Source organism: Ceratotherium simum, chromosome 29, assembly GCF_057802395.1.
Source record: "Ceratotherium simum simum isolate JZ-2026a chromosome 29, ASM5780239v1, whole genome shotgun sequence".
Taxonomy (NCBI): Eukaryota; Metazoa; Chordata; class Mammalia; order Perissodactyla; family Rhinocerotidae; genus Ceratotherium; species Ceratotherium simum.
In genome coordinates, this window is record NC_141928.1 from 13,895,233 (window position 1) to 13,922,753 (window position 27,521).

Below are 27,521 nucleotides of genomic sequence, written 5' to 3' on the forward strand. Positions count from 1 at the left end.
ATGAGTATTTATTTTAATGTTATTCTTTAAAGTATGATTAGATATCACATATATACAAACACATACACATATATATCTATATAAACACATCTAACATACTACATATATACATATATATTTAAACTGTATCTATGTTATATATGCTCCTTTGTTTGTTCTTTCAATATTTTTTAGTTTTAATAAAATTTGTAGTAAAATGAGTAAAATTATTACTCAATTTTGAAAACTATTCAAATGATTCCAAGGACTCAGGATTTGAACACACACATACGGTAGTTGGAGTATCACCTTCTCTAAATATTGCTAGTTTAGTGTCACTAGGCAAAATTGTAAGCCTTTCTTAATATGAATTTCCTCCTTTATACCAATTACTCGGACTAAATGAAATAATGATTTGTCACTGGTATCAGCTTATAGCATTGAAGTGAGCTACTTTTGCCTTAAGCAGAGGTAATTACTCAAGGACTGAAGACAAAACCTTACCATTTCAGATGGAAACATAGGCTATTATATTTATATACTTAGGGCAGGGAAGTTTTTTTTTTTTTTTTAATTCAGGTAAATTTGGATTAACCTACACTGAAGTCCTGCCTGAGTTCAATTCAGGTTGCTTAGATTTTCAGATATTCTGCCTAGACATTCTTAGTCCCATGCTCTGAAAGGTTGAACTCCCTTATCAGATTGGACTGATCTCCCGTAATCACATCATCACTTGGACAGCCACTTTAAAATCTCTGCTCTCACTACCATGATTCACATTCAATTGGCCATCCAAGGACACAGAAGGCTATAGCCAAGTTTGAGTTGGGGCCAGTACCAGTCATGTCTGGATGATTTTCCTGACCTTGTACAGAAAGCCATCTCATTTGTATTTGTGGTCGGGTCCACTCAAGATAAGGGGAAAAAAAGTGACCTACCATGTTACCATAACTCTATAAACATAACTGAAAAACAATTTGGACAATTGACAAAAAATTAGAAACAAAAATAAAATTCAGTATCTGTTTAATGTCATTCATAAAAATAAATTTCAAGTGTATTACAAAATCAAAGGCAAAAATAAAATCATGAAACCACCAGAAGGAATATTTTTGTTATCTTGAGAAAGGAAAAGCTTTGGTATATAAAATTTGTTCACCTAAAAAGAAAAATAAAATGAAAATACTGAAAGCTGTAACTGGATAAAAATTTCAAATGCTTCTAGGACAAGGGATACCATGTGAAAAATTAAAAAAAAAAACATTTATGAAACAATACTTGTGTAGGAATATTGTTAATAAGCTATCCCCATGACTACTAAAATAAAAAAAACTAAACAGAGAAGGAAACTAAGTGCAAGAAAAAACAGAGTGAAGAATGCCACATCATGATTCACTAAAAAAGGAGCTATTCAGAGAGGAAAGGACGCTCATGTTGCACTTACAGGATAGAGCAGGTTTTATATGCAATTAGTAGGGAAAACAATGCTCATCATGGTGAAAATTTTCCTCTCCTGACTATATTTCCCAGAGCTCCTTTCATATCCCGATTCCTCAGACTGTAGACAAAGGGATTTAGCATGGGAATGACCAGAGTGTACAATATAGCCACAATGACGTCCTTGTCATTGGAGTTACTGGATGAGGGGAAAAAGTACAGTGCAATAATTGCTCCGTAGTACAGAGACACCACAGAGAGGTGAGAGCCACATGTGGACAAGGCTTTGCAGATTCCCTTGGTGGAGGGGACTCTAAGAATGGTGGCCCCAACATGGCCATAAGAGATCAGGATGCATATGAATGGTAGAGTCATGACCACTGCTCCTACGATGAGGATAACCAGCTCATTGACTGCGGTGTCTGAGCTGGACAGCTTAAGTAAGGCAGAGAGGTCACAAAAGAAGTGGGGGAGAGTGTTGTCTCCACAGAAAGAGAGACGGGCCAGGAGGAGGGTGTGCGAAAGAGCACTGGTGCAGGATAGGACCCAGGACACAGTTACTAGCAGGAAACACAGGTTCTGAGTCATGATGGTGGTATAGTGGAGGGGGTGACAGATGGCTACGTACCTGTCATAGGCCATTGATGTGAGAAGAAAGCTGTCAAGACCCCCCAAAAATAAGAAGAAACACACCTGGGAAATGCACCCAGCATATGAGATGGATTGACTCTTTGTCTGCATATTCATAAGCATCTTTGGAGCTGTGACCGATGAGAAAGAAACATCAGTGAAGGCCAAGTGGCTGAGGAAGAAGTACATGGGAGTGTGGAGGTGAGAGTCCAGCCTGATAAGCAGGATGATGAGCAGGTTCCCCAGCACTGTGGTCAGGTACATGACCAGAAAAAGACTGTAATATATGCCTTGTTTCTCTGTCCAGATGGGGAGCCCCAGGAGGAGGAATTCAGACACACTGCTCTGATTATCCCTCCTCATGTTCTTCTATTTTGCTAGAGATAAAAGTGTGAAAGAATGAGAAATCATTATTACTATCACATAATGGAAACATGGTTTTGGACTGTCGGTACATGAATTTTAACCTGAATAGCTCATTCTTCCCCGTTAATGGGCCAGCCCATTAACATAGCAGTTAAGTGCGTGTGCTCCACCTAGCAGCCGGTGGGTTCGCCAGTTGGGATCCCGGGCACACACCGATGCACTGCTTGTCAAGCCATGCTGTGGCAGTGTCCTGTATAAAGTGGAGGAAGATGGGCACCAATGTTAGCCCAGGGCCAATCTTCCTCTGCGAAAAGAGGAGGATTGGCAGTGAATGTTAGCTCAGGGCTGATCTTCCACACACACACACACACACACACACACACACAAAACATTAAAATCCTGGTCTGACATCAGATTATTATGCATCTACCTAGGAACCAAAACAATCTCTTTTGGAATAACCATGAAACTTCAGAATGATGACAAGATCAGATCAGGTTCAAACTTGAGGCGTCCAGGTGTTCATTGCAGAAATCTGAGATTAGGAAATTATGGTGCAAGGCTAAGTCAGTAACCATTTATTAGAAATTCTAATAGATGCTCTCCAATTGGTCTCCGGCCTTTCTTAGCCTTCCTCATGCCTCTTACAATTTTTAGCTAATGCTTTATTTCCATAGATTTGATCAAGGTAAGACAACTCAGTGGGCTGCTCTGGATCTCCCAGAAGCCAGAAATTGGAGCCTTGGTGGAAACATATGTAACTGATTAAGGCAACGGTGTTAAGGACAAGAAATTGTGTCAATAACATAAAAGATCTAGTGACATGCCTTGTAACAATTCTTAAGTCCTTCCTTTTGGAAAATTCCTTCCCCTTACTCAACGTTTTCAGTCTACCATCACTCTTTCTAAAGGAACTTTCATGGAATGTGGAGAAAAAAGTCTGCTTCTCTTCCAAATTCCCACCTTATTCCCTCAGTTCTAACCAGATTACTCTTATTCAAGTTCTCAGAACACCAGGAAATTCTTTGTTTTTCCTGGTCACATCCTGGATCTGCCAAAGAATAAGCTCTTTGTAAGTGTCTTTCCAGATGTTACCAAATAACCTCTCCTTTTTTACAGTTCCTAACCTAGGTTTTATTCCAGTGATTCATAACTGATATTTTTCTTGTCATACTCAAACACTTCTTATACTTTGCTGATACTGTCATTTCTCTCGCTTTCTTCTTCAGGTCAGTTACTCTTAGACTTGCCCATCAGTACGCTCATAAAATGATAGGGAAAGAGAACATGATGGTCTATCTACCAAAAAATAGAATCCACAAACTCTGCAAAGACATCCATTCTAAAGGTCTTTCTCTTTGAGAACTGAGAAAGTATCTCACTACAGGACTCATCATTCATCTTGAGAGTTAACTGAAGTTTACATTATGTACCAATTCTCCCAATTTGAATGAAATTATCTATACCTACCTTCTTCAGCCTACTACATTAAAAATCCTTTTTATTTAATATTGTTACCCCAGAAGAATTACACAATCAGTGTTGCTGGTCATTACCATGTCCATAATAATCAGTTTATCACAATGAAAGTGCTAACCAGGTATTTTATGGACATCTAGGTTGTTTCTGATATCTTTCTATTTCCAGCAATATTTCATTAATAATATTGTTCCTATGCTATTTTTCACAATAGCATATGTATATCTGTAGGATAAATTCCTAGAAATTGAACTGGAGGATATATACATTTATAATGGTGATAGACATTGTCAAATTACAAGAGGCCAAAGTGATGAGGAAGCCTGTTCCCATTGGTTCTTTAAAATGAGTCCTGAATAATAAGAGCCTATTGTGTGAAGATTATAAAAATGGGCATTCTGGCTGTTTGCAGAGGACAGGACTGTGGTGTTCAAGAGAAAATTCAGGAGCATGGTCAGCATGGGAAAGTTATGGGGTTGGAGAATTATTGAGGAGCCAGAATATGTAAGATTTTTCCTGCTATAATGGAAAGTTTTGATTCTATTCTCAGACCAATAGAACACCCATGAAAAGGTTTTAGGAAAGAAGTTAATGAAATTTATTTTTGTTCTCTACTGGGAAGAGAACAGATTATAACAAGGCAAGAGTGTCAGCAGAAATTTAACCAGAGACCCTTATAGTAGTTCAGGTGCAAAATAATACCTGCTTACACCTGGATCATGGCAGCAGAGACGAAGATAGTTACAGTTTGGGATCAAATTTGAAGGAAAAACCAAGAAGACTTAATGGGGGGTAAGAGATAAGCCAGAGGAGATACGTTTTTCCCTATTCTCTCAAAAATTAGATAGAGGATCAGTTTGAGATAAGTTATTCTACATGGAGCAGTCTGCTATACCCTGGTGTGAGGAGTGGTAGAGCCATGTTGTGGATCAGTAGCACAGACTGGACACACACACACACAGACATAAACACGTAAACACATGCAATGACACTACTGAATATGAATTCTACTCCTGCTCTGACATTGCCTCTTAGGCGATGAGCACATATACCTTCAGCTACAAGGCCTGGGAATGTTCTTCCATTTCTCCCTAGAAGACACAGGATGCGATGAAGCAGGTGGAGTCTCTAAGGGTCTCAAAGATGCACTGCAACAGGGAGAAGCATTATCAGTTCAAAACCAAAAAAGATAGATACATGGACACACACTTGTTTACATCCCCAGAGCAATGGGTGTAGGTTCTAACTTTACCAGTCATGGAGAGGACCCCATGGTGGGGAAGGAGGGCAACTCTCCACCCCCAGCTCCAAATTAGAGACAAACAGGAAATAATTGCTTTGTTGCCTTTGGTTCCCTTGAGGGAAGAGCTGTTTGTTGACAGCAGGCCACGGGAGAGTTCACCCCTGGAGGAATAATGATAATAACCACAAAGAAGCTACTAGGAACTTGGTGATTCACAAAGGTTTTTGTCTTCTTGGTGGACATTGGAAAAAATGTGATTGAGAGTCTGTAATAAACCAAGCTAAAGATCGAGTGTGTTAACCCAAGTCTCTTGTTTTTGAACCCCAAACTATTGCAAGAACACCAGAAACACTCTAATACTTTCACTCTCTGAGCAAAAGACTGAGGGACTTTATATCCCATCACTGGATCCTGGGGATGGACCACAGTTTCTATAAATATTGGTCTCCTGCCCAAAAACTATGGAATCAGCATTCTCTTGGTGCAAGTTTATCACAATACCATTGAATAACCGTTCAAGAACTCCTTACAAAATGGATTCCAAATTTATTGCATACATCTCCAACTCCATTTCTTCAAGCCAGGCAGGAGGTGACTATCACGTGCTTGTCATTCAAAGTGAAGATATGTGAATACTCATGTGTTGTTACTTTGTTCTGTTTTGTGTTAAAATCAATCGGTACTTGGAACTGCTGTTTGAATGAAGAGTCTTGCAAGGTATTTAGACTTCAGAAATGGTCTCTAGGTCCTGTGGATCACGGTTGGTAATCTGTTTCTCTGATTATAATTCTACAGTTGGCATGCCTGTGTTCCTAAAAGTCAAGAGTCGACAAGACTTCCTTCTCACACCAGAAGAAAATCATTGGCACCTCCCTCTTTCCCTACATGCGTGGAGTTAAAAACAAAATCAATGACTCTTGAGGATTTCTATTTGAAGAAACAGTATGAGAAGAAAAGTGTCTCTTTGTATTAAGAAATGACATTCCCACTTCCCCCGGTACCGGATAACATTTCCTAGAAGACCTTCATCTTTATCCTCTGCTATTCCAGTCCCAACCATCTTTCTGAGTGCTATGCAAAATGTATTCCCTGGAATAGCTTAGAATTTAATAATCAAAATACATTTACATATGCATATACAGCAAAATTAAAAAATAGCCAAAATGAGATTAATAGGTATTTCAGAGAAAAGAAATTCAAATGGGCTAATGAACATGTGAAAAGATAGTCAACCTCAATAATAATCAGAGAAAGACAAATAAAACCTCAAATAGGTTCCATTTTGTACTAATAGATTGGAAAATTTAAGTTAGAAGCTACTCTTTGTTGACAACAGTGTGTATTTATTGGAAGCCTATTCACCTCTGCTAGAGAAACAACACAGTGTTATGTTTTACATTGGAAAGTGTGCATTGCCTTGAACCATGCAATTTCACTCTCATGTATATATCCTAAGATGTTTTGCACGTGTACCACTGGAAATATAAATAAGAAAGTTCATTGCAATATTGTTCATAATAGCAGAAAAAAATGAAAAAAGTTCAACAAATAAATTATAGTATTTTTACACAAGGAATATTGTAGAGCAATTATTTGCCATATCAGTGGATTATAGAAATGAAATATGGAGAGAACAAATCAAGACTCCAACAATATGACAAAATGTAGAAACAAACAAAGATTTTATAGGTATATGTATTGTTATGGACTAGTGTTTATGTCCCTCCAAAATCTATATATTGAAGTCCTAACCCCCAGTGTGGTTGTATCTGGAAATGGGGTGGGGGGCATCTAAGAACATAATTAAGGTTAAATGAGATCATAAGGAGGGGTCCTCATCCAATAGGGTTAGTGTCCTCATAAGAAGAGACACCAGAGAGCTCTCTCTCTCTTTCCATGAATAGACACCAAGAAAAGGCAGTGCAAGGACACAGTGAGTAGGTTGCCAACGGCGAGCCAGGAAGAGAGATAACACCAAAACCCAATCTTGCCAGAATCTTCTAGCCTCCACAACTGTGAGAATATAAATTTCTGTTGTCTAAGCCACTCAGTCTATGGGATTTTGTTATGGCAGCACAAGCAGACTTAAGACATGTGTATATATGTGTACGTGTATATGTATATGTATATGCATAAGTATATGCATGTGTATGTGTCTATATGCATATACATGTCTATACACACATGCGTATATACATAAATATGTCTACACTCACATAGAGAGAGAAAAAGGGAGAGACAGAGACTGAGAAAGAGAGATGCATATACTTAGAAATAAAACTATAGAAATTTAATGGAATCATAAACATAAAATTCAGGCTATTCATTTCCTCTTGAGAGGAGACAGGGATGGAGGATTTGGAGGAGACTATGGGTAGATTCACATGATGCTTTTTAAAAAATAAATATTTGTTAATGGATGTGCAACATACATAGAGAGAAAATTAGCATACATTAAGTGCACAGTTTGATGAATTATCATAAAAAAAACACTCATGAAATTATCAACCAGATAAAGAAGTAATCCTCCATCATGCCCCTCCAGGTCATTTCCCCCAAAGGTTAATCTTATTCTGATTTTTATCACCATATAATACTCTTGGCTATTTTTTACTTCATAAAGGTGAATGGAAATAGAAGAGTCTGTATTCTTTTTATATTTTACTATAATATATACTTTGATGCAATGATGCTCAGATATTACTGAACTAGTCAATTCATTTTGACAAATAGGTATCAATACACAAAGCACTGACATCACCCCAGAGCGTTCCTTTGAGCTCCTTCCTTGTCGATATCCTCCAGAAGCAACCACTAATCTCTTGGCTTGAACAACAAGTTAAAAGAGTTCTGAGTTGGCTCCAGCTGTGGCACTGAGGAAAGAATTGGCACTGGAGCTGGCTCTAGCTCTAGAGATGGTGATGGAGCTAGCTCAAGCTCTGAGGCTGGCTCTAGCTTGAAACTGGTGCTGGCTCCAACTCCAGCTGGCAGAAGAGCTGGTGGTACTGAATCTGACTCTAGGTCCAGAGCTGGCTCCAGCTCTGGACTGATTCTAGTTCTGGTGCTGATGCTGGAACTGGCACAGTGCCTGGCTCTAGCTCTGTAGCTGGTAAAAGACCAAACCCTGGAGCTGGAACTAGAAGTGTTAAGAAGAGAAATATTCACCAACATGAATGGCTTTTCATTGCCTTTCCAAAGACAGAAAACATCACACTGCCTTTAAGAGAAGTCTCAGCCAGACTCTACCCTAGGAAGTCTCAGATTGCAGTCTACCGGATGAGTGGTCTGAGGCTATGTTTTGTTTCTAGCCCCCAAAAAATCCTCTGGAGCCTTCCCCTACGGTAGCCCAACCCCATCCCCCTCCTCAAATGTGCACATGTACCTCAATCCTCCTCTCCCCCAGGTTCTGCCCCAATAGGCTCTAGATGCTTCATCTGGACTGGCAGAAGGTCCGCATGGTGCTCTGGGTCCAATCTGGTAAGGCTGAGCTGCACAGAGGCTATCAACTGCTTTAGGCCAATAAAGTCCAGGGACTGACAGAAATTCTGCTAGTACTAGTCCAGCCAGGTGGCCAGGATGGAGGAGATGGTAGTGGGGGTAGGTAGATGTGCAACAGTGTCAAAGGCCTGGCTTTTAGTTCCACATTGCTCTCCCACTGCACCCCTGTGGGGGGCTGGGCTCTTGTGCTGTCCCCTGCCTGTCCAGAGGCCAACCCCATTCCCCTATCCTGAGTCTGGCTCTCCTGGCAGTAATAGGTCTGGTCACTTGGCAGAGGCTGATAAAGAGTCTCCATCAGGAGGATCCCTTGGTAAATGGTCTGATCACCCCTCGCCTTTTTCTGTAAGGCTGACATACTTCTCTGTATGTGTCCCCTGCCCCAGCTTCCCACCAGAACATAAATTCCAAGAGAACAGGGAGAGTGGTGTCTGCTCTGTTCACTGCACTGTGCTGGACACACAGACAGGTAGGTGCTCCATGAACATCTGACAGATGTGGGAACAGAGTCCATGCCCCTGCCAAAGCTCCGCAAGGTCTTCGTGGCACCTCAACCCGTAGCTTATGGGACTGGCGTGTTTTGGGTGTGTCCCAGATCCAAGGCCCCCAGCCAGATGCTCTGACCTGCCTGCAGCTTCCTTGAACCACAAACCGTGCTTTGTAAAGGTCTCTTTTTTCTTGGTTAGTCTGGCTAGAGGTTTAGCAATTTTATTGATCTTGTCAAAGAACCAACTTTTGGTTTCATTGATTTTCTCTATTAATTTCTTGTTTTCAATTTCACTGATTTCCGCTCCAAATTTTATTATTTCTTATCTTCTGTTGCTTTCAGCTTATATTGTCTTCTTTCTCTAGTTGCCTAAGATGGAAGATTAGATGACAAGATTTAGATCTTTCTTATTTTCTAATATATGCATTCAATGTTATAAATTTCCCTCTAAGCACTGCTTTTGCTGCATCCCATAACTTTTTATGAGTTGTGTTTTAATGGGCAAAAGACCTGAACAGACATTTCTCCAAAGAAGATATACAGATGGCCAACAGACATATGAAAAGATGTTCAAAATCATTAACTATCAGGGAAATGCAAATCAAAACTACAATGAGATATCACGCACACCCATCAGAATGGCTATAATTAACAAGACATGAAACAACATGTGTTGGAGAGGATGTGGAGAGAAGGGAACTCTCATACACTGCTGGTGGGAGTGCAAACTGGTGCAGCCACTATGGAAAACAGTATGGAGATTCCTCAAAAAATCAAAGATAGAACTACCATATGATCCAGCTATTCCACTGCTGGGTATTTGTCCAAAGAACTTGATAACACCAATTTGTAAAGATACATGCACCCCTGTGTTCATTGCAGCGTTATTCACAATAACCAAGACTAGGAAGCAATCGTTTAAAATATTTTAAAATTTGTCTTGCGACTTCTTGTTTGACCCATGTGGTATTTATATGTGTTTTGTTTCATCTCCAAATATTTTGAAATTTTCCAGCTATGTGTCTGCTATTGATATCTAGTTTAATTACATTGTGGTCTAAGAGCATACTTTGTATGATTTCTATTATTTTAAATTTGTTAAGGTGTGTTTATAACCTAAAACGTGGGCTATCTTTGTGAATGTTCCATGTGGCCTTGAGAAAAATGTGTATTCTGCTACTGCTGGATGAAGTGTTGTAGAATTGTCAATTAGATCCAGTTGATTGGTGGTGCCATTCAGTTCAACTATACCCTTATTGCTTTTCTGCCTGCTGGATCTGTTGCTCAATGTTCGGGGGGTGTTGAAATCTCCAACTATCCTTGCCATTCTATCAGCTTTTTACATTCTGTTGTTAGGTGTCTACACGTTAATGATTGTTATGTCTTTTTGGTGAATTGACTTCTTTATAATTATGCAATGTCCTCTTTATCACTGATAATCTTTCAGTTCTGAAGTCAGCTTTGTCTGACATTATTATAGCTACTCCAGCTTTCTTTTGATTAGTATTTGCATGGTATATTTTTCTCCATCCCTTTACTACTGTATGTGGTAAAGTATACATAATGTAAAATTTACCATTTGAACCATTTTTAAGTATACAGTTCAATGGTTTTAATACTCACATTGTTTGGCAACTATCACCACTATACAGCTCCAGAATTTTTCATCATCGCGTACTGAAACTTTGTACCCATTAGACAATAACTACCAATTCCCCACTCCCCCAGTTTCTCGTAACCAACATTGTACTTTATATCTCTATGCACTTGACTGTTCTAGGTACCTTGTGTAAGTGACATCGTACACCATTTGTCCTTTCGACTTATTTCACTTAGCATAATATCTTTAAGGTTCATTCATGCTTTAGCATGTATCAGAATTTCATCCCTTTTTAAGGCTGAATAATATTCCGTTATATATATACATGTATAAATATACATTTGTATATATACGTACACCACATTTTGTTTATCCAATCATCTGTCAATGGACACTTGGTTTGCTTCTACATCTGGGCTGTGAACAATGTTGCTATGAACATGAATGTACAAATATCTCTCTGAGTCCCTGCTTTCAATTTTTTTGTGTATATACCCAGAAGTGGACTTTCTGGATAATATGGTAATTCTATTTATAATATTTTTGGGGGACCATAGTAATAGTTTCCATAGTGGCTGCACCATTTTACATTACCACTAGCAGTGCACAAAATTTCCAAATTCTCTAGAACCTTGCCATGTGTTGTTTTCTGGTTTTTTGATACTAATCATTCTAATGGCTATGAAGTTGTATCTCATTGTGGTTTTGATTTGCATTTCCCTAATGATTAGTGATGTTGAGCATCTTCTTATGTGCTTATTGGACATTTGTATATCTTCTTTGGAGAAATGTCATTGAAGAACTTTGCCCATTTTTTAACTGGTTGGTTGTTTTTGCTGTTGTTTTGGGTTTTAGGGGTTCTTTTTATATTCTGGGTGTCGATCTCTTGTCAGATATGTGATTTGTAAATATTTTCTACAGCTCTCTGTGTCCACCCCTGTACTTTTAATCTAGCAGCGTCTTTATATTTAAAGTGGCTTTCTTTTAGGCACATATAGTTGGATCTTGACTTTTTATAGACTCTGATGGTCTCTATATTTTAATTGGTGTATTTACTCCATTCACATTTAAAGTGATTATTGATATAATTGGATTAGTATCTACCATATTGTACCTGTTTTCTATTGATTGCATATTTTTTGTTTCTATCTTCCCTTCTTTTTATGTCTTCTATGTTTTTAATTGAGCATTTTATATGATTCTACATCCTTTCTTCTCTTAGTACATCCATTATATTTCTTTAAAATTTGTGTTTAATTTGTACCCTAGAGTTTGCAATATTTATTTACAACTAATTTAAGTCCGCTTTCAAATAACATTATACAGAGTGTAAGTACCTTATAACAGAGTATTCTCATTTCTTCCCTCCCATCACTTAGAACATTGCTGTCATTCATTTCACTTACGCATAAGCTATTATCTCTCTTTACATTCTTGTTGTTATTACTTTCAACAGTTAATAGATAAATTAATAGCAAATAAAATATTTTATTATATTTTTTATTTATTCCTTGTCTAACACTCTTCCTTTCTTTATGTAGATTCAAGTTTCTGACCTATATCATTCGCTCTGAAGAATTTCTTTTTTTTTTTTTTTGCAGTCCTTTTTTTTTTTTTTTTAATTTTTTGTTTATTGCAGTAACATTGGTTTATAACATTGTAAAAATTTCAGGTGTACATCATTGTAGTTCTATTTCTGCATAGATTACATCATGTTCACCACCAAAATACTAATTACAACCCATCACCACACACATGTACCCAATTATCCCTTTCACCCTCCCCCCCCCCTTCCCCTCTGGTAACCACCAATCCAATCTCTGTCCCTATGTGTTTGTTTATTGTTGTTATTATCTACTACTTAATGAAGGAAATCATACGGTATTTGACCTTCTCCCTCTGACTTATTTCACTTTGCATCATGCCCTCAATGTCCATCCATGTTGTCACAAATGGCTGGATTTCATCGTTTCTTATGGCTGAGTAGTAATCCATTGTGTATATATACCACAGCTTTTTTATCCATTCGTCCCTTGATGGGCACTTAGGTTGCTTCCAAGTCTTGGCTATCGTGAATAAGGCTGCAATGAACACAGGGGTGCATGTACCTTTGCAAATTGGTGTTTTCAAGTTCTTTGGATAAATACCCAACAGTGGAATAGCTGGATCATATGGTAGTTCTATCGTTGATTTTTTGAGAAATCTCCATACTGTTTTCCATAGTGGCTGCACCAGTTTGCACTCCCACCAGCAGTGTATGAGAGTTCCCTTCTCTCCACAACCTCTCCAACACATGTTGTTTCCTGTCTTGTTAATTATAGCCATTCTGACGGGCGTGAGGTGATATCTCATTGTAGTTTTGATTTGCATTTCCCTGATAGTTATTGATTTTGAACATCTTTTCATGTGTCTGTTGGCCATCTGTATATCTTCTTTGGAGAAATGTCTGTTCAGGTCTTTTGCCCATTTTTTAATTGGGTTGGTAGTTTTTGTTGTTGAGATGCATGAGTTCTTTATATATTTTGGAGATTAAGCCCTTATCAGATGTATGGTTTGCAAATATCTTCTCCCAATTGTTAGGTTGTCTTTTCGTTTTGTTGATGGTTTCCTTTGCTGTGCAGAAGCTTTTTAGTTTGATGTAGTCCCATTTGTTTATTTTTTCTATTGTTTCTCTTGCCCGGTCAGATGTGGTGTTTGAAAAGATGTTGCTAAGACCGATGTCGAAGAGCGTACTGCCTATGTTTTCTTCTAGAACTTTCACAGTTTCAGGTCTTACATTCAAGTCTTTAATCCATTTGGAGTTAATTTTTGTGTATGGTGTAAGGTAAGGGTCTACTTTCATTTTTGCATATGGCTATCCAGTTTTCCCAACACCATTTGTTGAAGAGACTTTCTTTTCCCCATTGTATGTTCTTGGCTCCTTTGTCAAAGATTAGCTGTCCATAGATGTGTGGGTTTATTTCTGGGCTTTCGATTCTATTCCATTGATCTGTGTGTCTGTTTTTGTGCCAGTACCATGCTGTTTTGGTTACTATAGCTTTGTAGTATATTTTGAAATCAGGGAGTGTGATACCTCCAGCTTTGTTCTTTTTCTCAGGATTCCTTTAGCTATTCGGGGTCTTTTGTTGTTCCATATAAATTTTAGGATTCTTTGTTCTATTTCTGTGAAAAATGTTGTTGGAACTTTGATAGGGATTGCATTGAATCTATAGATGGCTTTAGGAAGTATGGACATCTTAACTATGTTAATTCTTCCAATCCAAGGGCACGGAATATCTTTCCATTTCTTTGTGTCTTCTTCAATTTCTTTCAGAAATGTTTTATAGTTTTCGATTGTACAGATTTTTCACCTCTTTGGTTAAGTTTATTCCTAGGTATTTTATTCTTTTTGTTGCAATTGTAAATGGGATGGTATTCTTAATTTCTCTTTCTGCTACTTTGTTGTTAGTGTACAGAAATGCAACTGATTTTTGTATGTTGATTTTGTATCCTGCAACTTTACCATATTCGTTTATTACTTCTAAAAGTTTTCTGGTGGATTCTTTAGGGTTTTCTATATATAAAATCATGTCATCTGCAAATAGTGACAGTTTCACTTCTTCCTTTCCAATTTGGATCCCTTTTATTTCTTTTTCTTGCCTGATTGCTCTGGCTAGGACTTCCAATACTATGTTAAATAGGAGTGGTGAGAGTGGGCATCCTTGTCTGGTTCCTGTTCTTAGAGGGATAGCTTTCAGTTTTTCACCATTGAGGATGATATTAGCTGTGGGTTTCTCATATATGGTCTTTATTATGTTGAGGTACTTTCCTTCTATACCCATTTTATTCAGAGTTTTTATCGTAAATGGATGCTGGATCTTGTCAAATGCTTTCTCTGCATCTATTGAGATGATCATGTGATTTTTGTTCTTCATTTTATTAATGTGGTGTATTACGTTGATTGATTTGCGAATGTTAAACCATCCCTGCATACCTGGAATAAATCCCACTTGATCATGGTGTATAATCTTTTTAACGTATTGTTGTATGCGATTTGCTAGTATTTTGTTGAGGATTTTCGCATCGATGTTCATCAGTGATATTGGCCTGTAATTTTCTTTTTTTGTGTTGTCCTTGTCTGGTTTTGGTATCAGGGTAATGTCAGCTTCGTAGAATGAGTTAGGGAGCTTCCCCCCCTCCTCAATTTTTTGGAAGAGTTTGAGAAGGATAGGTATTAAGACTTCTTTGAATGTTTGGTAGAATTCACCAGGGAAGCCGTCTGGTCCTGGACTTTTATTTTTGGGGAGGTTTTTGATTACTGTTTCGATCTCCTTACTGGTGATTGGTCTATTCAAATTCTCTACTTCTTCTTGATCCAGTTTTGGAAGGTTGTATGATTCTAAGAATTTATCCATTTCTTCCAGATTGTCGAATTGGTTGGCATATAGTTTTTCATAGTATTCTCTTATAATCTTTTGTATTTCTGAGGTGTCTGTTGTAACCTCTCCTCTTTCATTTCTGATTTTACTTATTTGTGCCTTCTCTCTTTTTTCTTGGTGAGTCTAGCTAAAGGTTTGTCAATTTTGTTGATCTTTTCAAAGAACCAGCTCTTGGTTTTATTAATTTTTTCTATTGTTTTTGGTCTCTATTTCATTTATTTCTGCTCTGATTTTTATTATTTCCCTTCTTCTACTGATTTTGGGCTTTGTTTGTTCTTCTTTTTCCAGTTCCTTTAGGTGCATTGTTAGATTGTTTATTTGAGATTTTTCTTGTTTGTTGAGATAGGCCTGTATTGCTATAAACTTCCCTCTTAGAACCGCTTTTGCTGTATCCCATAAATTCTGGCATGTTGTATTTTCATTTTCATTTGTCTCCAGGTATTTTTGATTTCTTCTTTGATTTCTTCATTAACCCAGTCGTTGTTCAGTAGCATTTTGTTTAATCTCCATGTATTTGTGGCTTTTCTGATTTTCTTCCTATAGTTGATTTCTAGTTTCATACCTTTGTGGTCAGAAAAGATGCTTGGTATTATTTCAATCTTCTTAAATTTATGGAGACTTGTTTTGTGGCCTAATATGTGATCAATCCTGGAGAACGTTCCATGTGCATTTGAAAAGAACGTGTATTCTTCGGTTTTTGGATGGAATGCTCTGTATATATCTACTAGGTCCATCTGTTCTAGGGTGTCGTTTAAGGCCAATGTTTCCTTATTGATCTTCTGTTTGGATGATCTATCCGTTGGTGTAAGTGGAGTGTTAAAGTCCCCTACTATTATTGTGTTACTGTCTATTTCTGTTTTTATGTCTGTTAATAATTGCTTTATATATTTAGGTGCACCTACATTGGGTGCGTAGATATTTACAAGTGTTATATCCTCTTGTTGGATTGTTCCCTTGATCATTACGTAATGCCCTTCTTTGTCTCGTTTTACAGTTTTTGTTTTAAAGTCTATTTTGTCTGATATGAGTACTGCTACCCCAGCTTTCTTTTCATTGCCATTTGCGTGGAGTATCTTTTTCCATCCCTTCACTTTCAGTTTGTGAGTGTCTTTAGGTCTGAAGTGTGTCTCTTGTATGCAGCATATATATGGGTCTTGTTTTTATCCAGTCAGCCACCCTATGCCTTTTAATTGGAGCATTTAGTCCATTGACGTTTAAAGTAGCTATTGATAAGTATGGACTTACTGCCATTTTTTAACTTTTCTTTTTTTTTTTTTCCTCACTGTTTTAGTAGTCCTTCTCTGTTCCTTCCTTCTTCTATACAGAATTGATGGTCACTTTAGTTTGACCTCTGTCTGAAAGCTGTACTCTTTAACTACCCTCCTCCCTCCTTTTATGTTTTTGATATCATATCCAACCTCTTTTTTGTGCATTTGTATCCATTACGTTCTAATCGTGGAAATAGATAATTTTTCCTATTTGTGGTCTTCTCTTTTCCCCTTAAATCAGTCCCTTTAACATTTCTTGTAACACTGGTTTCTTGGTGACAAACTCCTTTAATTTTTGCTTATCTGGGAAAATTTTGATCTCTCCTTCCATTTTGAACGATAACCTTGCTGGGTAGAGTATTCTTGGCTGTAAGTTTTTTCCTTTTAGCACTTTAAATATATCATGCCATTCTCTTCTAGCCTGTAAGGTTTCTGCTGAGAAGTCAGCTGATAGCCTTATGGGGTTTCCTTTGTATGTAACTTGACATTCTCTTGTGGCTTTTAGGATTCTCTCTTTATCTTTAATTCTGGACATTTTGATTATGATGTGTCTTGGTGTGGGCCTCTTTGGGTTTATCTTGTTTGGGGCTCTCTGTGCCTCCTGTACCTGGATGTCTGTTTCCTTCCTTAGGTTAGGGAAGTTTTCATCTATTATTTCTTGAAATAGATTCTCTGCCCCCTTGTCTCGCTCTTCTCCTTCCGGGACACCTATAACACGGATGTTAGTGCGCTTGATGTTGTCCCAGAGGTCCCTTAGACTGTCCTCACTCTTTTTAATTCTTTTCTCTTTTACCTGTTCACCTTGGGTAATTTCTTCTAGTCTTTCTTCCAGCTCACTGATCCATTCTTCTGTATCCTCTACTCTGCTTTTGAGTCCCTCTAATGAGTTTTTCATTTCCAGTATTGTATTCTTCATTTCTGATTGGTTCTTTTTTATATCTTCCATTTCTTTGTTGACATTCTCACTGAGTCCATCTATTCTTCTCCCCAGATCAGTGAGCATCCTTAACACTCTTAGTTTGAACTCTCTGTCGGTTAGGTTGCTCATTTCTGTTTCACTAAGTTCCTTTTCTTGGGTTTTGTCCTGTTCCCTTACTTGGAATGTATTCTTTTGCCTCTTCATTTTGCCTCTTTCCCTGTGCTTGTGTCTACGTATTAGGTAGGTCAGCTACATCTCCTGCTCTTGGATAGGTGACCTTATGTAAGTGATGCCTTAGGAGGCTTCCAGTGTGCTTCCCTCAGTTCTCAATGTTCCAGGGGTGACCCCTATGTGGGCTACGTGTATCCTTCTGCTGTGGCCTGTTTGCTCTCCCTGTAGGCGCCCAGGGAGGCTGAGTTATACTCCTGGCCAGCTGTTGTAATGCTCAGCTGCTTGTAGTTGTTGTGGGTCCTTCAGTCTCTTTATCAGCTGTGGGGAGCCCCAGCACAGTTGGCTGCAAGTTCTAATACCACATTTGTGTTGCAGTATTTCTTTTAAGTGAGTAGGCCCCCACCGTGGCAGGTTGTTAGGCTCAGGGCCTTACAATTGCTGTAAGCCTCTAGCCTATTAGGTCTCTTGTCAGCTCTCTGAGGATTGCAGCTGGGTGGGGCTGGCCTCAGGCACAGGAGCACCCAATTGTTTCAGGTTTTGGAAGGTGGAGCAAACCTCCTATGTGGGTCTTTGAGAAGTACAAGTCTTCTGTGGCTGAGAAGCCCTGCCGCCCACAGGTCCACACACACAGTCAACACAGTCCTGCCCCGTGTGAGCGCCCCGACCTCCCCAAGTGGACCCAGTCTCTCCACGGCGGGAGTCCCACACACTATCCCACCGCCCCACACTCTCCACCCGCTCCTTGTGCACACCCTGCCCCGCTCAAGTCAGCTCAGTTGCCAGGCTGCAGAGAATCCAGTCACCAATCTATGCAGGCCCACACGTTGCCTGAGGGCTTGTTGTTGGGTGGGGCCCGTCTCTAGGGTGGGCTGCCTGCCCTGGCTGAGCTGGATTAAATCGGTGCTCTAGCGGGTGGAGCAGACCCTGGGCTAGCAGGTCTCAGGGAGAACTCCAATGGCGTCTGTGTCAGCACGCTCACAACAGGCCACAACAATGGCCGCCGCCAATGTACCAGTCCCTGGAGAGGTCTCACCCCTCACCGAGATGCACTCAGGGCCTATTAGGTGAGTCTCTTGTCACCGAAGCACTGTGCACCTTTCTTTCTGGTGATTTTAGGATGCTTTCTGGAACGGGTGAGTTTGTGCGTGGGCCCTTTAAGAGCCAGTTTTAGTTTCTTTGTGAACCGGGTTTTCTGGGGGTGCTACCCAAAGCTTTAGTAGCAGGCAAAGTCAGATATTATGCTGCTGGTCTCAATTGTGCTGGGTCCACACAATGCCCCCAGCGGGGGCGCTCCCCGGCTCAGGGCCCCGCGCCTCCAGGGAGGCTGCGCACCTGTGAGCTGCTCCCGGCGGCCGTGAAGCTGGCGGCTTGTGAAGGTGGCGTTTTTCCTCTCCAGAAGGGAGTCTCTGCCTCTTCTACCCCAGTTAGGATTGTCCGTTGTTGCAGGAGTTCCTCTTATCCAGTTTTCAGTTCTGTCTCAGGGGTAATTTTTCCACGAGTAGTTGTAAATTGGCTGTGTCCACGGGAGGAGGTGAGTTCAGAGTCTGCCTACGCCGCCATCTTGACTCCGCCCCCCGCTCTGAAGAATTTCTTTTAACATTTCTTACAAGGTAGGTCTACTGGTGACAAATTATCTCAGTGTTTACTTGTCTGAGAGAGTTTTATTTCTCTTTCACTTTTAAAGGGTCATTTTGCTGGATACAGAATTCTAGAATTCTTACTTGTTAACTGGAACCCAGGTAATGATATTTAAATTAACAACTTGGCTTTGGAAAGATAAATGCTTCCCTTGTCTTCCACATGCACAGAGGAAAAACAAAACCAGGACTCTACTGGATTGTTTTATTTAAATGGAAAATCTTCCTTATTTAAATGTAGAAATGATACCATGACTGGGTGGGTACCAGCAGAGGTTTGCTCCCTCCTGTGCTTGTCTCACCTATGGAAAAGAACAAGGGAAAAAAAGGAGATTCCAGGAGTCACTATGCATGATTGTTCTGCTCCACATCCTTCCAGAGTCACTGAAATCACTGTAAGAGCTTCTCTGCTGGTCACGCCCTCAGGAGGAAAACACTGACGTGGAGCTCCTCCTCCCTCTAGGGTTTTCTGTCAATATCCAGGTGGATTTTGTGCATATGCTGGTCACAAGAACATTCAGGATGCAGAGGAGCAAGCCCATGCAACAGAATGACCCAGGGCCACCAGCCAAAGACACCAAAGCAGAAAGAGCCTCCAATCCACAGTTCTGTTCACAGATATCCGCAGGTGCAATTTATAAGCAAATGGGAGAGGATGGATGTTGGTAAAGCCTTTTGGATTCACCCTTGCCTTCATGTCCCACTTTGTGCAGAACCATTTGGGGGGTGGGTACCCAGAGTGGAATTCTAAAAAAGTCAGAATAAACAGACATTTTTGTGCAGAAATCAGACTAAAGTGTACACACTTCCCATAGCTAGAGACTTAAGATCCACCTCAAATGGAGGGCTGGCATTTCATGAAGATGGGCCTCCATGGGAGACATCAGGACACTACTACCCCTTTCTCCCTCCAGCCCAATAGTCACTGTGTGGACACGCATATTATTACCAGACCCGATGGAACACCTTCCCATTGAGAATCAAGGACAGAAGGAGTCTTACTGCCCCACAGAGCAGAGCTGAGCAGGAGAAAGCATCTCACCACAGAAGCAGATGACACCCTGGGCCAGCTTGTGACTACCTTGGCTGACCTGGGCCTTCTGGTTTGGTAAAGGGGTCTCAGGTGTAAAGAAATGTTCCTGGTCAAAGATGGAGATAGATCATCCCTGCAATGCAGGCCTCTTCTGTGTTACTGTCCTTGCTTTCTTGGCCAATGGAAGCCCAAAGATGCAACAATGTATCTCTTCCTCTGCCATATTGGTGTAATGTGCCTGCCTGTCATTCAGGAAATCACATCCTTGTACACCTATGCCAAGTCAGCAAGGGCCAGTGCTGTTGGGATCCAGGCATATGCTCAGCCCCTGTCCTGCACTGAAAAGGCCTCCCTGGCAGAGGTGAGCTCTACTGTGTGTCTGTGTGACACCTGTAGCCATCGGGAAGGAGGGGAGATAATTTGTGTCATCAGCAATTCATCTGGCTCTTGCCTTTATGTGTTGTATCCAGAGAATGATGTTGAAATAACTTAAGAAGGTGTAGGCTGGAGGCTGTGCAGGGTCCTAGCAGCTCCCTCCTGGGCCAGGCATTAATCCTTTAGCTCCTGATCGAGGCGAAACTCAGGGAGGGCACGTGGGTGAGTTCAATGACTGTTTGCCACCTGGCAGTGATGTGCTTCAACGTGTAAATGATAAGGCTGTGTCTATCGATGTCCATGATTATCAGTCTTGGCTGCACCCCTCCTCCTTCATATCCCTCATCCTTCAGGCCTCCCCATGGGAAAGGCTCATGCACCAATGTTAAAATCAAAGCACAGACTTGGACAAATGGCACTTGCAGCTGCATGAGATTTGACATTAATGGTTCTCAACTGGGATCCTCCTCCACATTGGAGCTGAAGGACTTGACAAGCACACACTGGGTGTGTTGGAAAAGTCCCCACTGCTGAGCTATGGGACTGCATCTGAGCTGGTAACAGGACTTGAAGTGAGAGCTGCTGCTGGTACCAGGCTCCTTGTTGGGGGCCTGGCTGCCTGATGAAAGGGCCAGCTTAACTTAGGGTGTCTATCCCGATGACATAGCCTACCCCCACCCCTGCCCCTCACTGTGCTCTGCTCCAGCACTGTGATAAGTACTTCATCACCAGCACCCCATTCTCTCCAATCTTCTGATAGATCATTTAGCATTACTCCATTTCAAACGGAATGAAAATGAGGCCTAGAGAGGTGAGGTAACTCACCACATTACAGGGCTGGCCAGCAGTGGAGCTGGGATCCCCGCTCCAGGCTGTCTGACACCCCATGCCAGCACTTAGACACACAGCTTCTCTGAATACCAAGGAGCCCCTCCTGCGAGCCCTGGTCTGGATACTCACTTGCTCCAGAGCTTCAGGATGGCATGTTTTTCTTGGCCTTAAAGATGTTGCTCGCCAACTCAGATGGGGGCTACAGCTCGCATGACAGGTTGTGGCTACAAGACAGAGTGTCAGCTTTGAGTCTACCAGGAGCCACACTCAAGTCTCTCTCCCATTGCTTATCCAGAAGCTGGTGTCCAGGTGTCCAGGTGCCCAGCTGTCACCAGGCAACAGGATTGGACACTGACCTAGGGGCCATAGACACAGATCTCTGAAGCTGGCCCCCAGGGAGAGCCCACCCCTGCTATCCCCAATTCTTGTCCTGTCTTCACCTCTCCGTCTCCCTGAGCAGCTCCAGGGCCTTGAACCTGACCCCAAAGCACCCCTCTGGCATGATGCTGTAATTGTTGCATGCTGACTGGAGCAACTTGATCTCGGTGATCACTTCGAATTCCAGAGGGAAGCCAGGGGGAAGGACAGGATGGTGACAAGAATATGAAAATTCTTGAATACATCTTTTGGTGTATGTATTATGCATTCCTGCTTTGTATATACCAATTATTTCATTGACTAGGATCTCCAGCACAATTTTGTTTTCTTTAAACCACTTTATTGAGGTATGATTGACATACAAAAGGCTGTATACAATTAATGTATACAACTTGATAAATTTGAAGATAAATTTTCACCCGTGAAATCTTCCTCACAGTCAAGGCCATAAATATATCCATCAGCTCCAAAAGTTTTCTCTTCCACCCTTTATCATTTTTTTTTTTGTGGGTATGAGCATATCTTAGTCTGTTTGGGCTGCTATAACACAATAGCACAGATTGAGTGGCTTAAACAACAGACATTAATTTCTCACAGTTCTGGAGGCTGGGATGTCCAAGATCAAGGCTCTAAGCAGATTCAGTGTCTGGTGAGGATCCACTTCCTGGTTCATAGACTGCCATCTTCTCACTGTGCCCTTACATGTCAGAAGGAGTGAGGAGTTCTCTGAGGTCTCTTTTATAAGAGTAGTTATCCCATTCATGAGCGATCCACCCTCGTGACCCAGTCACTTCTCAAAGACCCCACCTCCTAATACCATCACATTGGGGGCTAGGATTTCAAAATATGAATTTTTGGGGAACCCAAACATTCAGTCTATAGCAGAGTAATTAACATAAGATCTACCTTCTTAGCAAATTTTTAAGTATACAATACAGTATCGTTAACTATAGGCACTATTCCAGCACAATTTTGAATTGACGTGGTACAACTGATATCTTTAGCTTGTTCTTGATCTTGGGAGGAAAGCATTCAGTTCTCTACCATTAAATGTGATGTTAGCTTTAGATTTTTCATAGATAGTCTTTACCAGTTTAAGGAAGTTTTCTCTATTCCTAGGTTTCTGAGATTTTTTTTTAATGAAGAATGGATAATGAATTTCATCAAATACATTTTTCTTCATATATTGAGATGATAATTGGATTTCCTTCAGTAGTCTATTAAAATGGTGAATTACAATAACTGATTTTGGAATAGTAAACCAAATGCATTGCTGCAATGAAACCTAGTTGGTTACATGTTTTTGCCTTTTTATATATTGTTGGATTTGATTTGATAAAATTTTGGTATTTCTTTTTGTGCCAACGTTTATGGGAGATATTAATCTGTGGGGGTTTTTTTCTTGTATTATATTTTTGCTGATTTGGTATCCAGGTAATACTGCCTCAGAGAATGGGTTGGGAAATTCCTTCCTCTTGAATATTCTAAAAGAGCTTGTGGATAACTGTATTATTTCTTCCTTAAATGTTTGGTACAATTCACATATAAGGCCATCTGTGGTTGTAGTTTTCTTTATGGGATGATTTTAAACTACAAATTCACTGTCTTTAATACACAACTTCTTATGTATTTCTTCCCGTATGAGCTTTGGGATTTTTTGTTGTTTAAAGAACTTATCTCACCAAAGTCATCAGATTTTTGACAAAGTCATTCATAGCATTCTCTTATTTTCCTTTTAATGTCTGTAGAGTCTGTAATGATGTTGTCTCTCATTCTTAATATCGCTAATTTATTTTATTTTTTTAAATTTTTTGTTTATTGCAATAACATTGGTTTATAACATTGTATAATTTTCAGGTGTACATCATTATAATTCTATTTCTGCATAGATTACATCATGTTCACCACTCAAATACTAATTACAACCCATCACCACACACATGTGCCGAATTATCCCTTTTGCCCTCCTCCCTCCCCCCCTTCCCCTCTCGTAACCACCAATCCAATCTCTGTCTCTATGTGTTTGTTTGTTGTTGTTATTGTCTACTACTTAATGAAGGAAATCATATGGTATTTGACCTTCTCCCTCTGACTTATTTCACTTTGCTTAATATCACTAATTTATGTCTTCCCTCTTATCTTTCCCAATAAGTCTGGCTAAAGGCTTATTGATTATATTGTTCTTCTAAAAGAATTTTTGGTTTAACTAACTCTTTATATTATTTTTCTGCTTTCTAATTTATTAATCTTCTCATTATCTTTATTGTTTCTTCTATTTACTTTCTGTTTAATTTGATCTTTTTTTAAGGTGGATACTGGGGCCATTCTTTTTCTCGAACATAAGGGTTTATTGCTATCAATTTCCCTTTTCCACTACTTTAGCTGCATCTCCCATGTTTGATATGTTTCCTATTTATTTTTATTCCATTCTAAATACTTTATAGTTTCACTTTTTATTTCTTCTTCAAGTGATGGGTTATTTTTAAATGTGTTACTGACTTTCCAAATATATTTGGAGACTTTCCAGATATCTTTTTGTTATTGTTTTCTAGTTTAATTACATTGTGGAGAGAAAATGCTCTTTGTATGATTTAAATCCTTTTAAATTCATTGAGTCTTGTTAAGTTGCTCAGAATTCATTCATTCATCATGGCCTCTAATGCTATCATGCTGACATGAGAGAATTTAATCTCTTGTCTACATTATTCCAGTAGCCTCATAATTGGTCTCTCTATTTTAACACTTGACTTCTTTCAGTCTATTTTCAACAAAAGAGCCAGAAGGATACTTCTAAAACTTAAGACAGATCATGTCACTCCTCTGCTGATGACTTTCTGCTGGTTTCTCAAATCACTCATAGTTAAACCAAAAACCTTATAATTGCCTACAAAGCCTTACACAGATACTTTGTTACCTCTGACCTTATCTCCTACCAATCCCCCAATAAACTGCTCACTCTTTGGTAGTCAATCTAGCCTCCTTTCTGTTTCTACAACATGCCAAATGATCTCGCATTTCAGACTCTTTGCACTTTCTACTCTCCCTGTCTGGAATATTCTTCCCCTCAGATAAGAACAATAACTTATTTCCATATTCTCCTTAAGCTTTTTGCTTAAATCTCTCTTTCTCATAGAAGCCTACGCTGACCCCTAGACTGCTGAAACTTGCAGTGCCACCCACAGCGTGCTTTCTCCCTTCACCCTGCTTGTTTGTTGTCCATAATATAACACTCATTATCTTATAATATAACATATGCTTTACATATTTACTTATTTAATGACAGCGCCTCTCTTCTGTAATTTAAACTCCTCAAGGGAGAGATTTTGACTCATTTGTATAGAAGAGTGCCCGAACATAGTAGTTACAGACTACAAATTTATTTAATGAGTGATATCCCATGCATACATTTATCTTTGCTTCAACTAGAAATGGGTTGTGTCAGTTTGGGAAGAAAGAAGCAATCGTTATTTTTCCAAACTAGAAGGGAGAAGAATATAGACCATCCCACCAAGAAAAATCTTGTAGAGTGAAAAAGACCAAGAATCAGGAAATTTGTTAATAGCAGTGATTCCACTGTGCATTTCTGTTGCGTTCTTTCCATCATATGCACAATAAGATTAACTAGCAAGGTCAGAAGCTTTCCATTTTGTTTGGGTTTTAGGAAGCTGTATTTACCTTTGTTAATCAGTTACCTAATAGGAAGACAAGCATTTTGAACTTCCTTGCTTTGAAAACTAGACACTACACTTTGTTTTTATAGCTCTGGGAAAAACTTGAGAAAATCAGCTATAGATTATCGTTGATTTTCATGCAACTATTTCATTACGCTCTAATTCCTAAGCAATTCTATTTTACAAACATTAAAACTAACTCAAATAACAGGTAAAATGTACATTTCTCTCTGTATTTAAAAAGTACCTTCTCCCAACACATTTGACAGTTCCAATTGTCTTCAACTTGGCAGTCAAGAACATAAAGAGTGAGAGGGTATCTTCTGCAATTATATTTTACACTTCTAATCCAAAGGACTATAGAGCACCAAAAATAGGAGAGACTATTAAAAGGGGAGTATGTAGGGAGCAAGGAACAAGGTTGGTCATCTAACTACATATTTTTCAAAGAAATCTTTCTGACAGGGTTAGTGGATAAGATAAGAAAAAGAATAGGGTACCGTCACTTGGGGAAAAAGATCTTCCTTCTGAGAATTTTCCCCAGGGCCCCTTTCATGTCTCTGTTCCTCAGACTGTAGATGATGGGGTTCAGCACGGGGGTGACCACTGTGGACATCACTGAAGCAATTATCTCTTTCTCATTGAAGTTGTTTGATGATGAGAAAATGTACAGAACCATAATTGTCCCACAGAATAGAAATACCCTGGAGAGGTGGGAGCCACAGTTGGACAAGAGCTTTGCAGATCTCTTTGGTAGATGGAACCCTCAGGGTGGAGACCCTGATGCGGCCATAAGGGACCAGTATGCCAGTCAGTGATATGATGATTCCTATAACCCTACAGTGAAGATGACCAGCTTATTGATAGAGGTGTCAGAGCAGGACAATTTGAGTAGAACAGCAAGATCATACAGACACAAAAAATGAGGGATAGTATTGTCAGCACAGACAGACAGCTGGGCTAGGCTGAGAGTGTGGGACATGGCACTGCTACAGGACAATAACCAGGACACAGCCACTAGTGAGATACATAGGTTTTCTCGCATGATGGCAGTGTAGTGGCGAGGATGACAGATGGCCTCATACCTATCATAGGCCATAACTGCGAGAAGGAGATTATCAATACAACCAAAAACTACGAAAAAATACATCTGTGTTACACACCTTTCATCGGGGATGCATTGATCCTAAGAGTGCATGTTCATCAGCATATTAGGGATGGTGAAAGATGTAAAGGAGATGTCAGTGAGAGCCAAGTGGCTGTGGAAGAAGTACATGGGGGTGTGGAGGCGAGAGTCCAGTCTGACGAGTAGGATGATGAGTAGGTTCCCCAGCACCATTGTCAGGTACATGCCCAGGAACAGAGTAAAGAACATGCCCTGCTGTTCTGGCCAGATGGGTAGCCCCAGGAGAAGGAACTCAGAACACCCTACTCTGGTTCTACCTCCTCGTGCTCCTCTTCTGTCTGCTGGGGATAAAGGGGAGTGGGAAATGGCAAAGGTTTTGAAAGTATGATTATGGCCACCACAGTGGGGTTTCTTACTTTATTGTGGAGATAAAGAGTAACTGCCTGAATTCCTATCAACCTCAATGATCAATGTGATTCCTTTCACTGGAAACCAGAGCAAATTCATTCTTATTTTTTTAATCAACCCTGTTCCTGGCACTGTGCTACTAACTGAGCATATAAGAATAAATAGGGTACACAGGACCTCTTCCCTCAGGAGACTGACCCTCTAGGGATCACCCAACAGAGGGCTGACTAAAGGTATGGATCTGCAGCCAGACACCTCCTGTGGGGATTCTGGTCTCACTGCTTCCTAGCTATATGACTTGGGGAGCTAAATCTCTCTTTGCCTCATGTTGTGCGTCTGTAAGGTGAAGACACCAATATCACACATTCATAGAGTACAGAAGAGGATTCTAATTCAATGCACATTGATATCAAAGAACAGTGTCCTGCGTAAAACAAACAACACACAGAATTTTAGTGATTACTTTTATGACAGGAGAAGTATCCGGATAAAAGCAGTATCAAATTTAGGAATTTAATAAAACAGCCTTGTGAGATGGTCACCACTAGGGTCAAGTAGCTGACCTAAAAT

The 27,521-nt window shown here is 39.9% G+C and overlaps 1 protein-coding gene across 2 annotated transcripts; it reads right to left on the reverse strand.

Annotated features, from left to right (window-relative positions):
• Positions 1-1,470: 1,470 nt before the first annotated feature.
• On the reverse strand, positions 1,471-26,834 carry LOC101393874 (olfactory receptor 1J21-like). 2 transcript variants are annotated; one of them, XM_087419581.1, is made up of 2 exons: positions 26,367-26,834; positions 1,471-2,412 (listed from the first exon to the last, which is right to left on the reverse strand). In XM_087419581.1, exons 1-2 carry the CDS (start codon positions 26,565-26,567, stop codon positions 1,471-1,473), a joined length of 1,143 nt encoding a protein of 380 aa, XP_087275707.1. In that variant the 5' UTR covers positions 26,568-26,834. The 2 variants fall into 2 exon arrangements, with proteins under 2 accessions (XP_087275707.1, XP_087275706.1); XM_087419580.1 differs by lacking the exon at positions 26,367-26,834 and having other exon boundaries at positions 1,471-2,409.
• Positions 26,835-27,521: the final 687 nt, after the last annotated feature.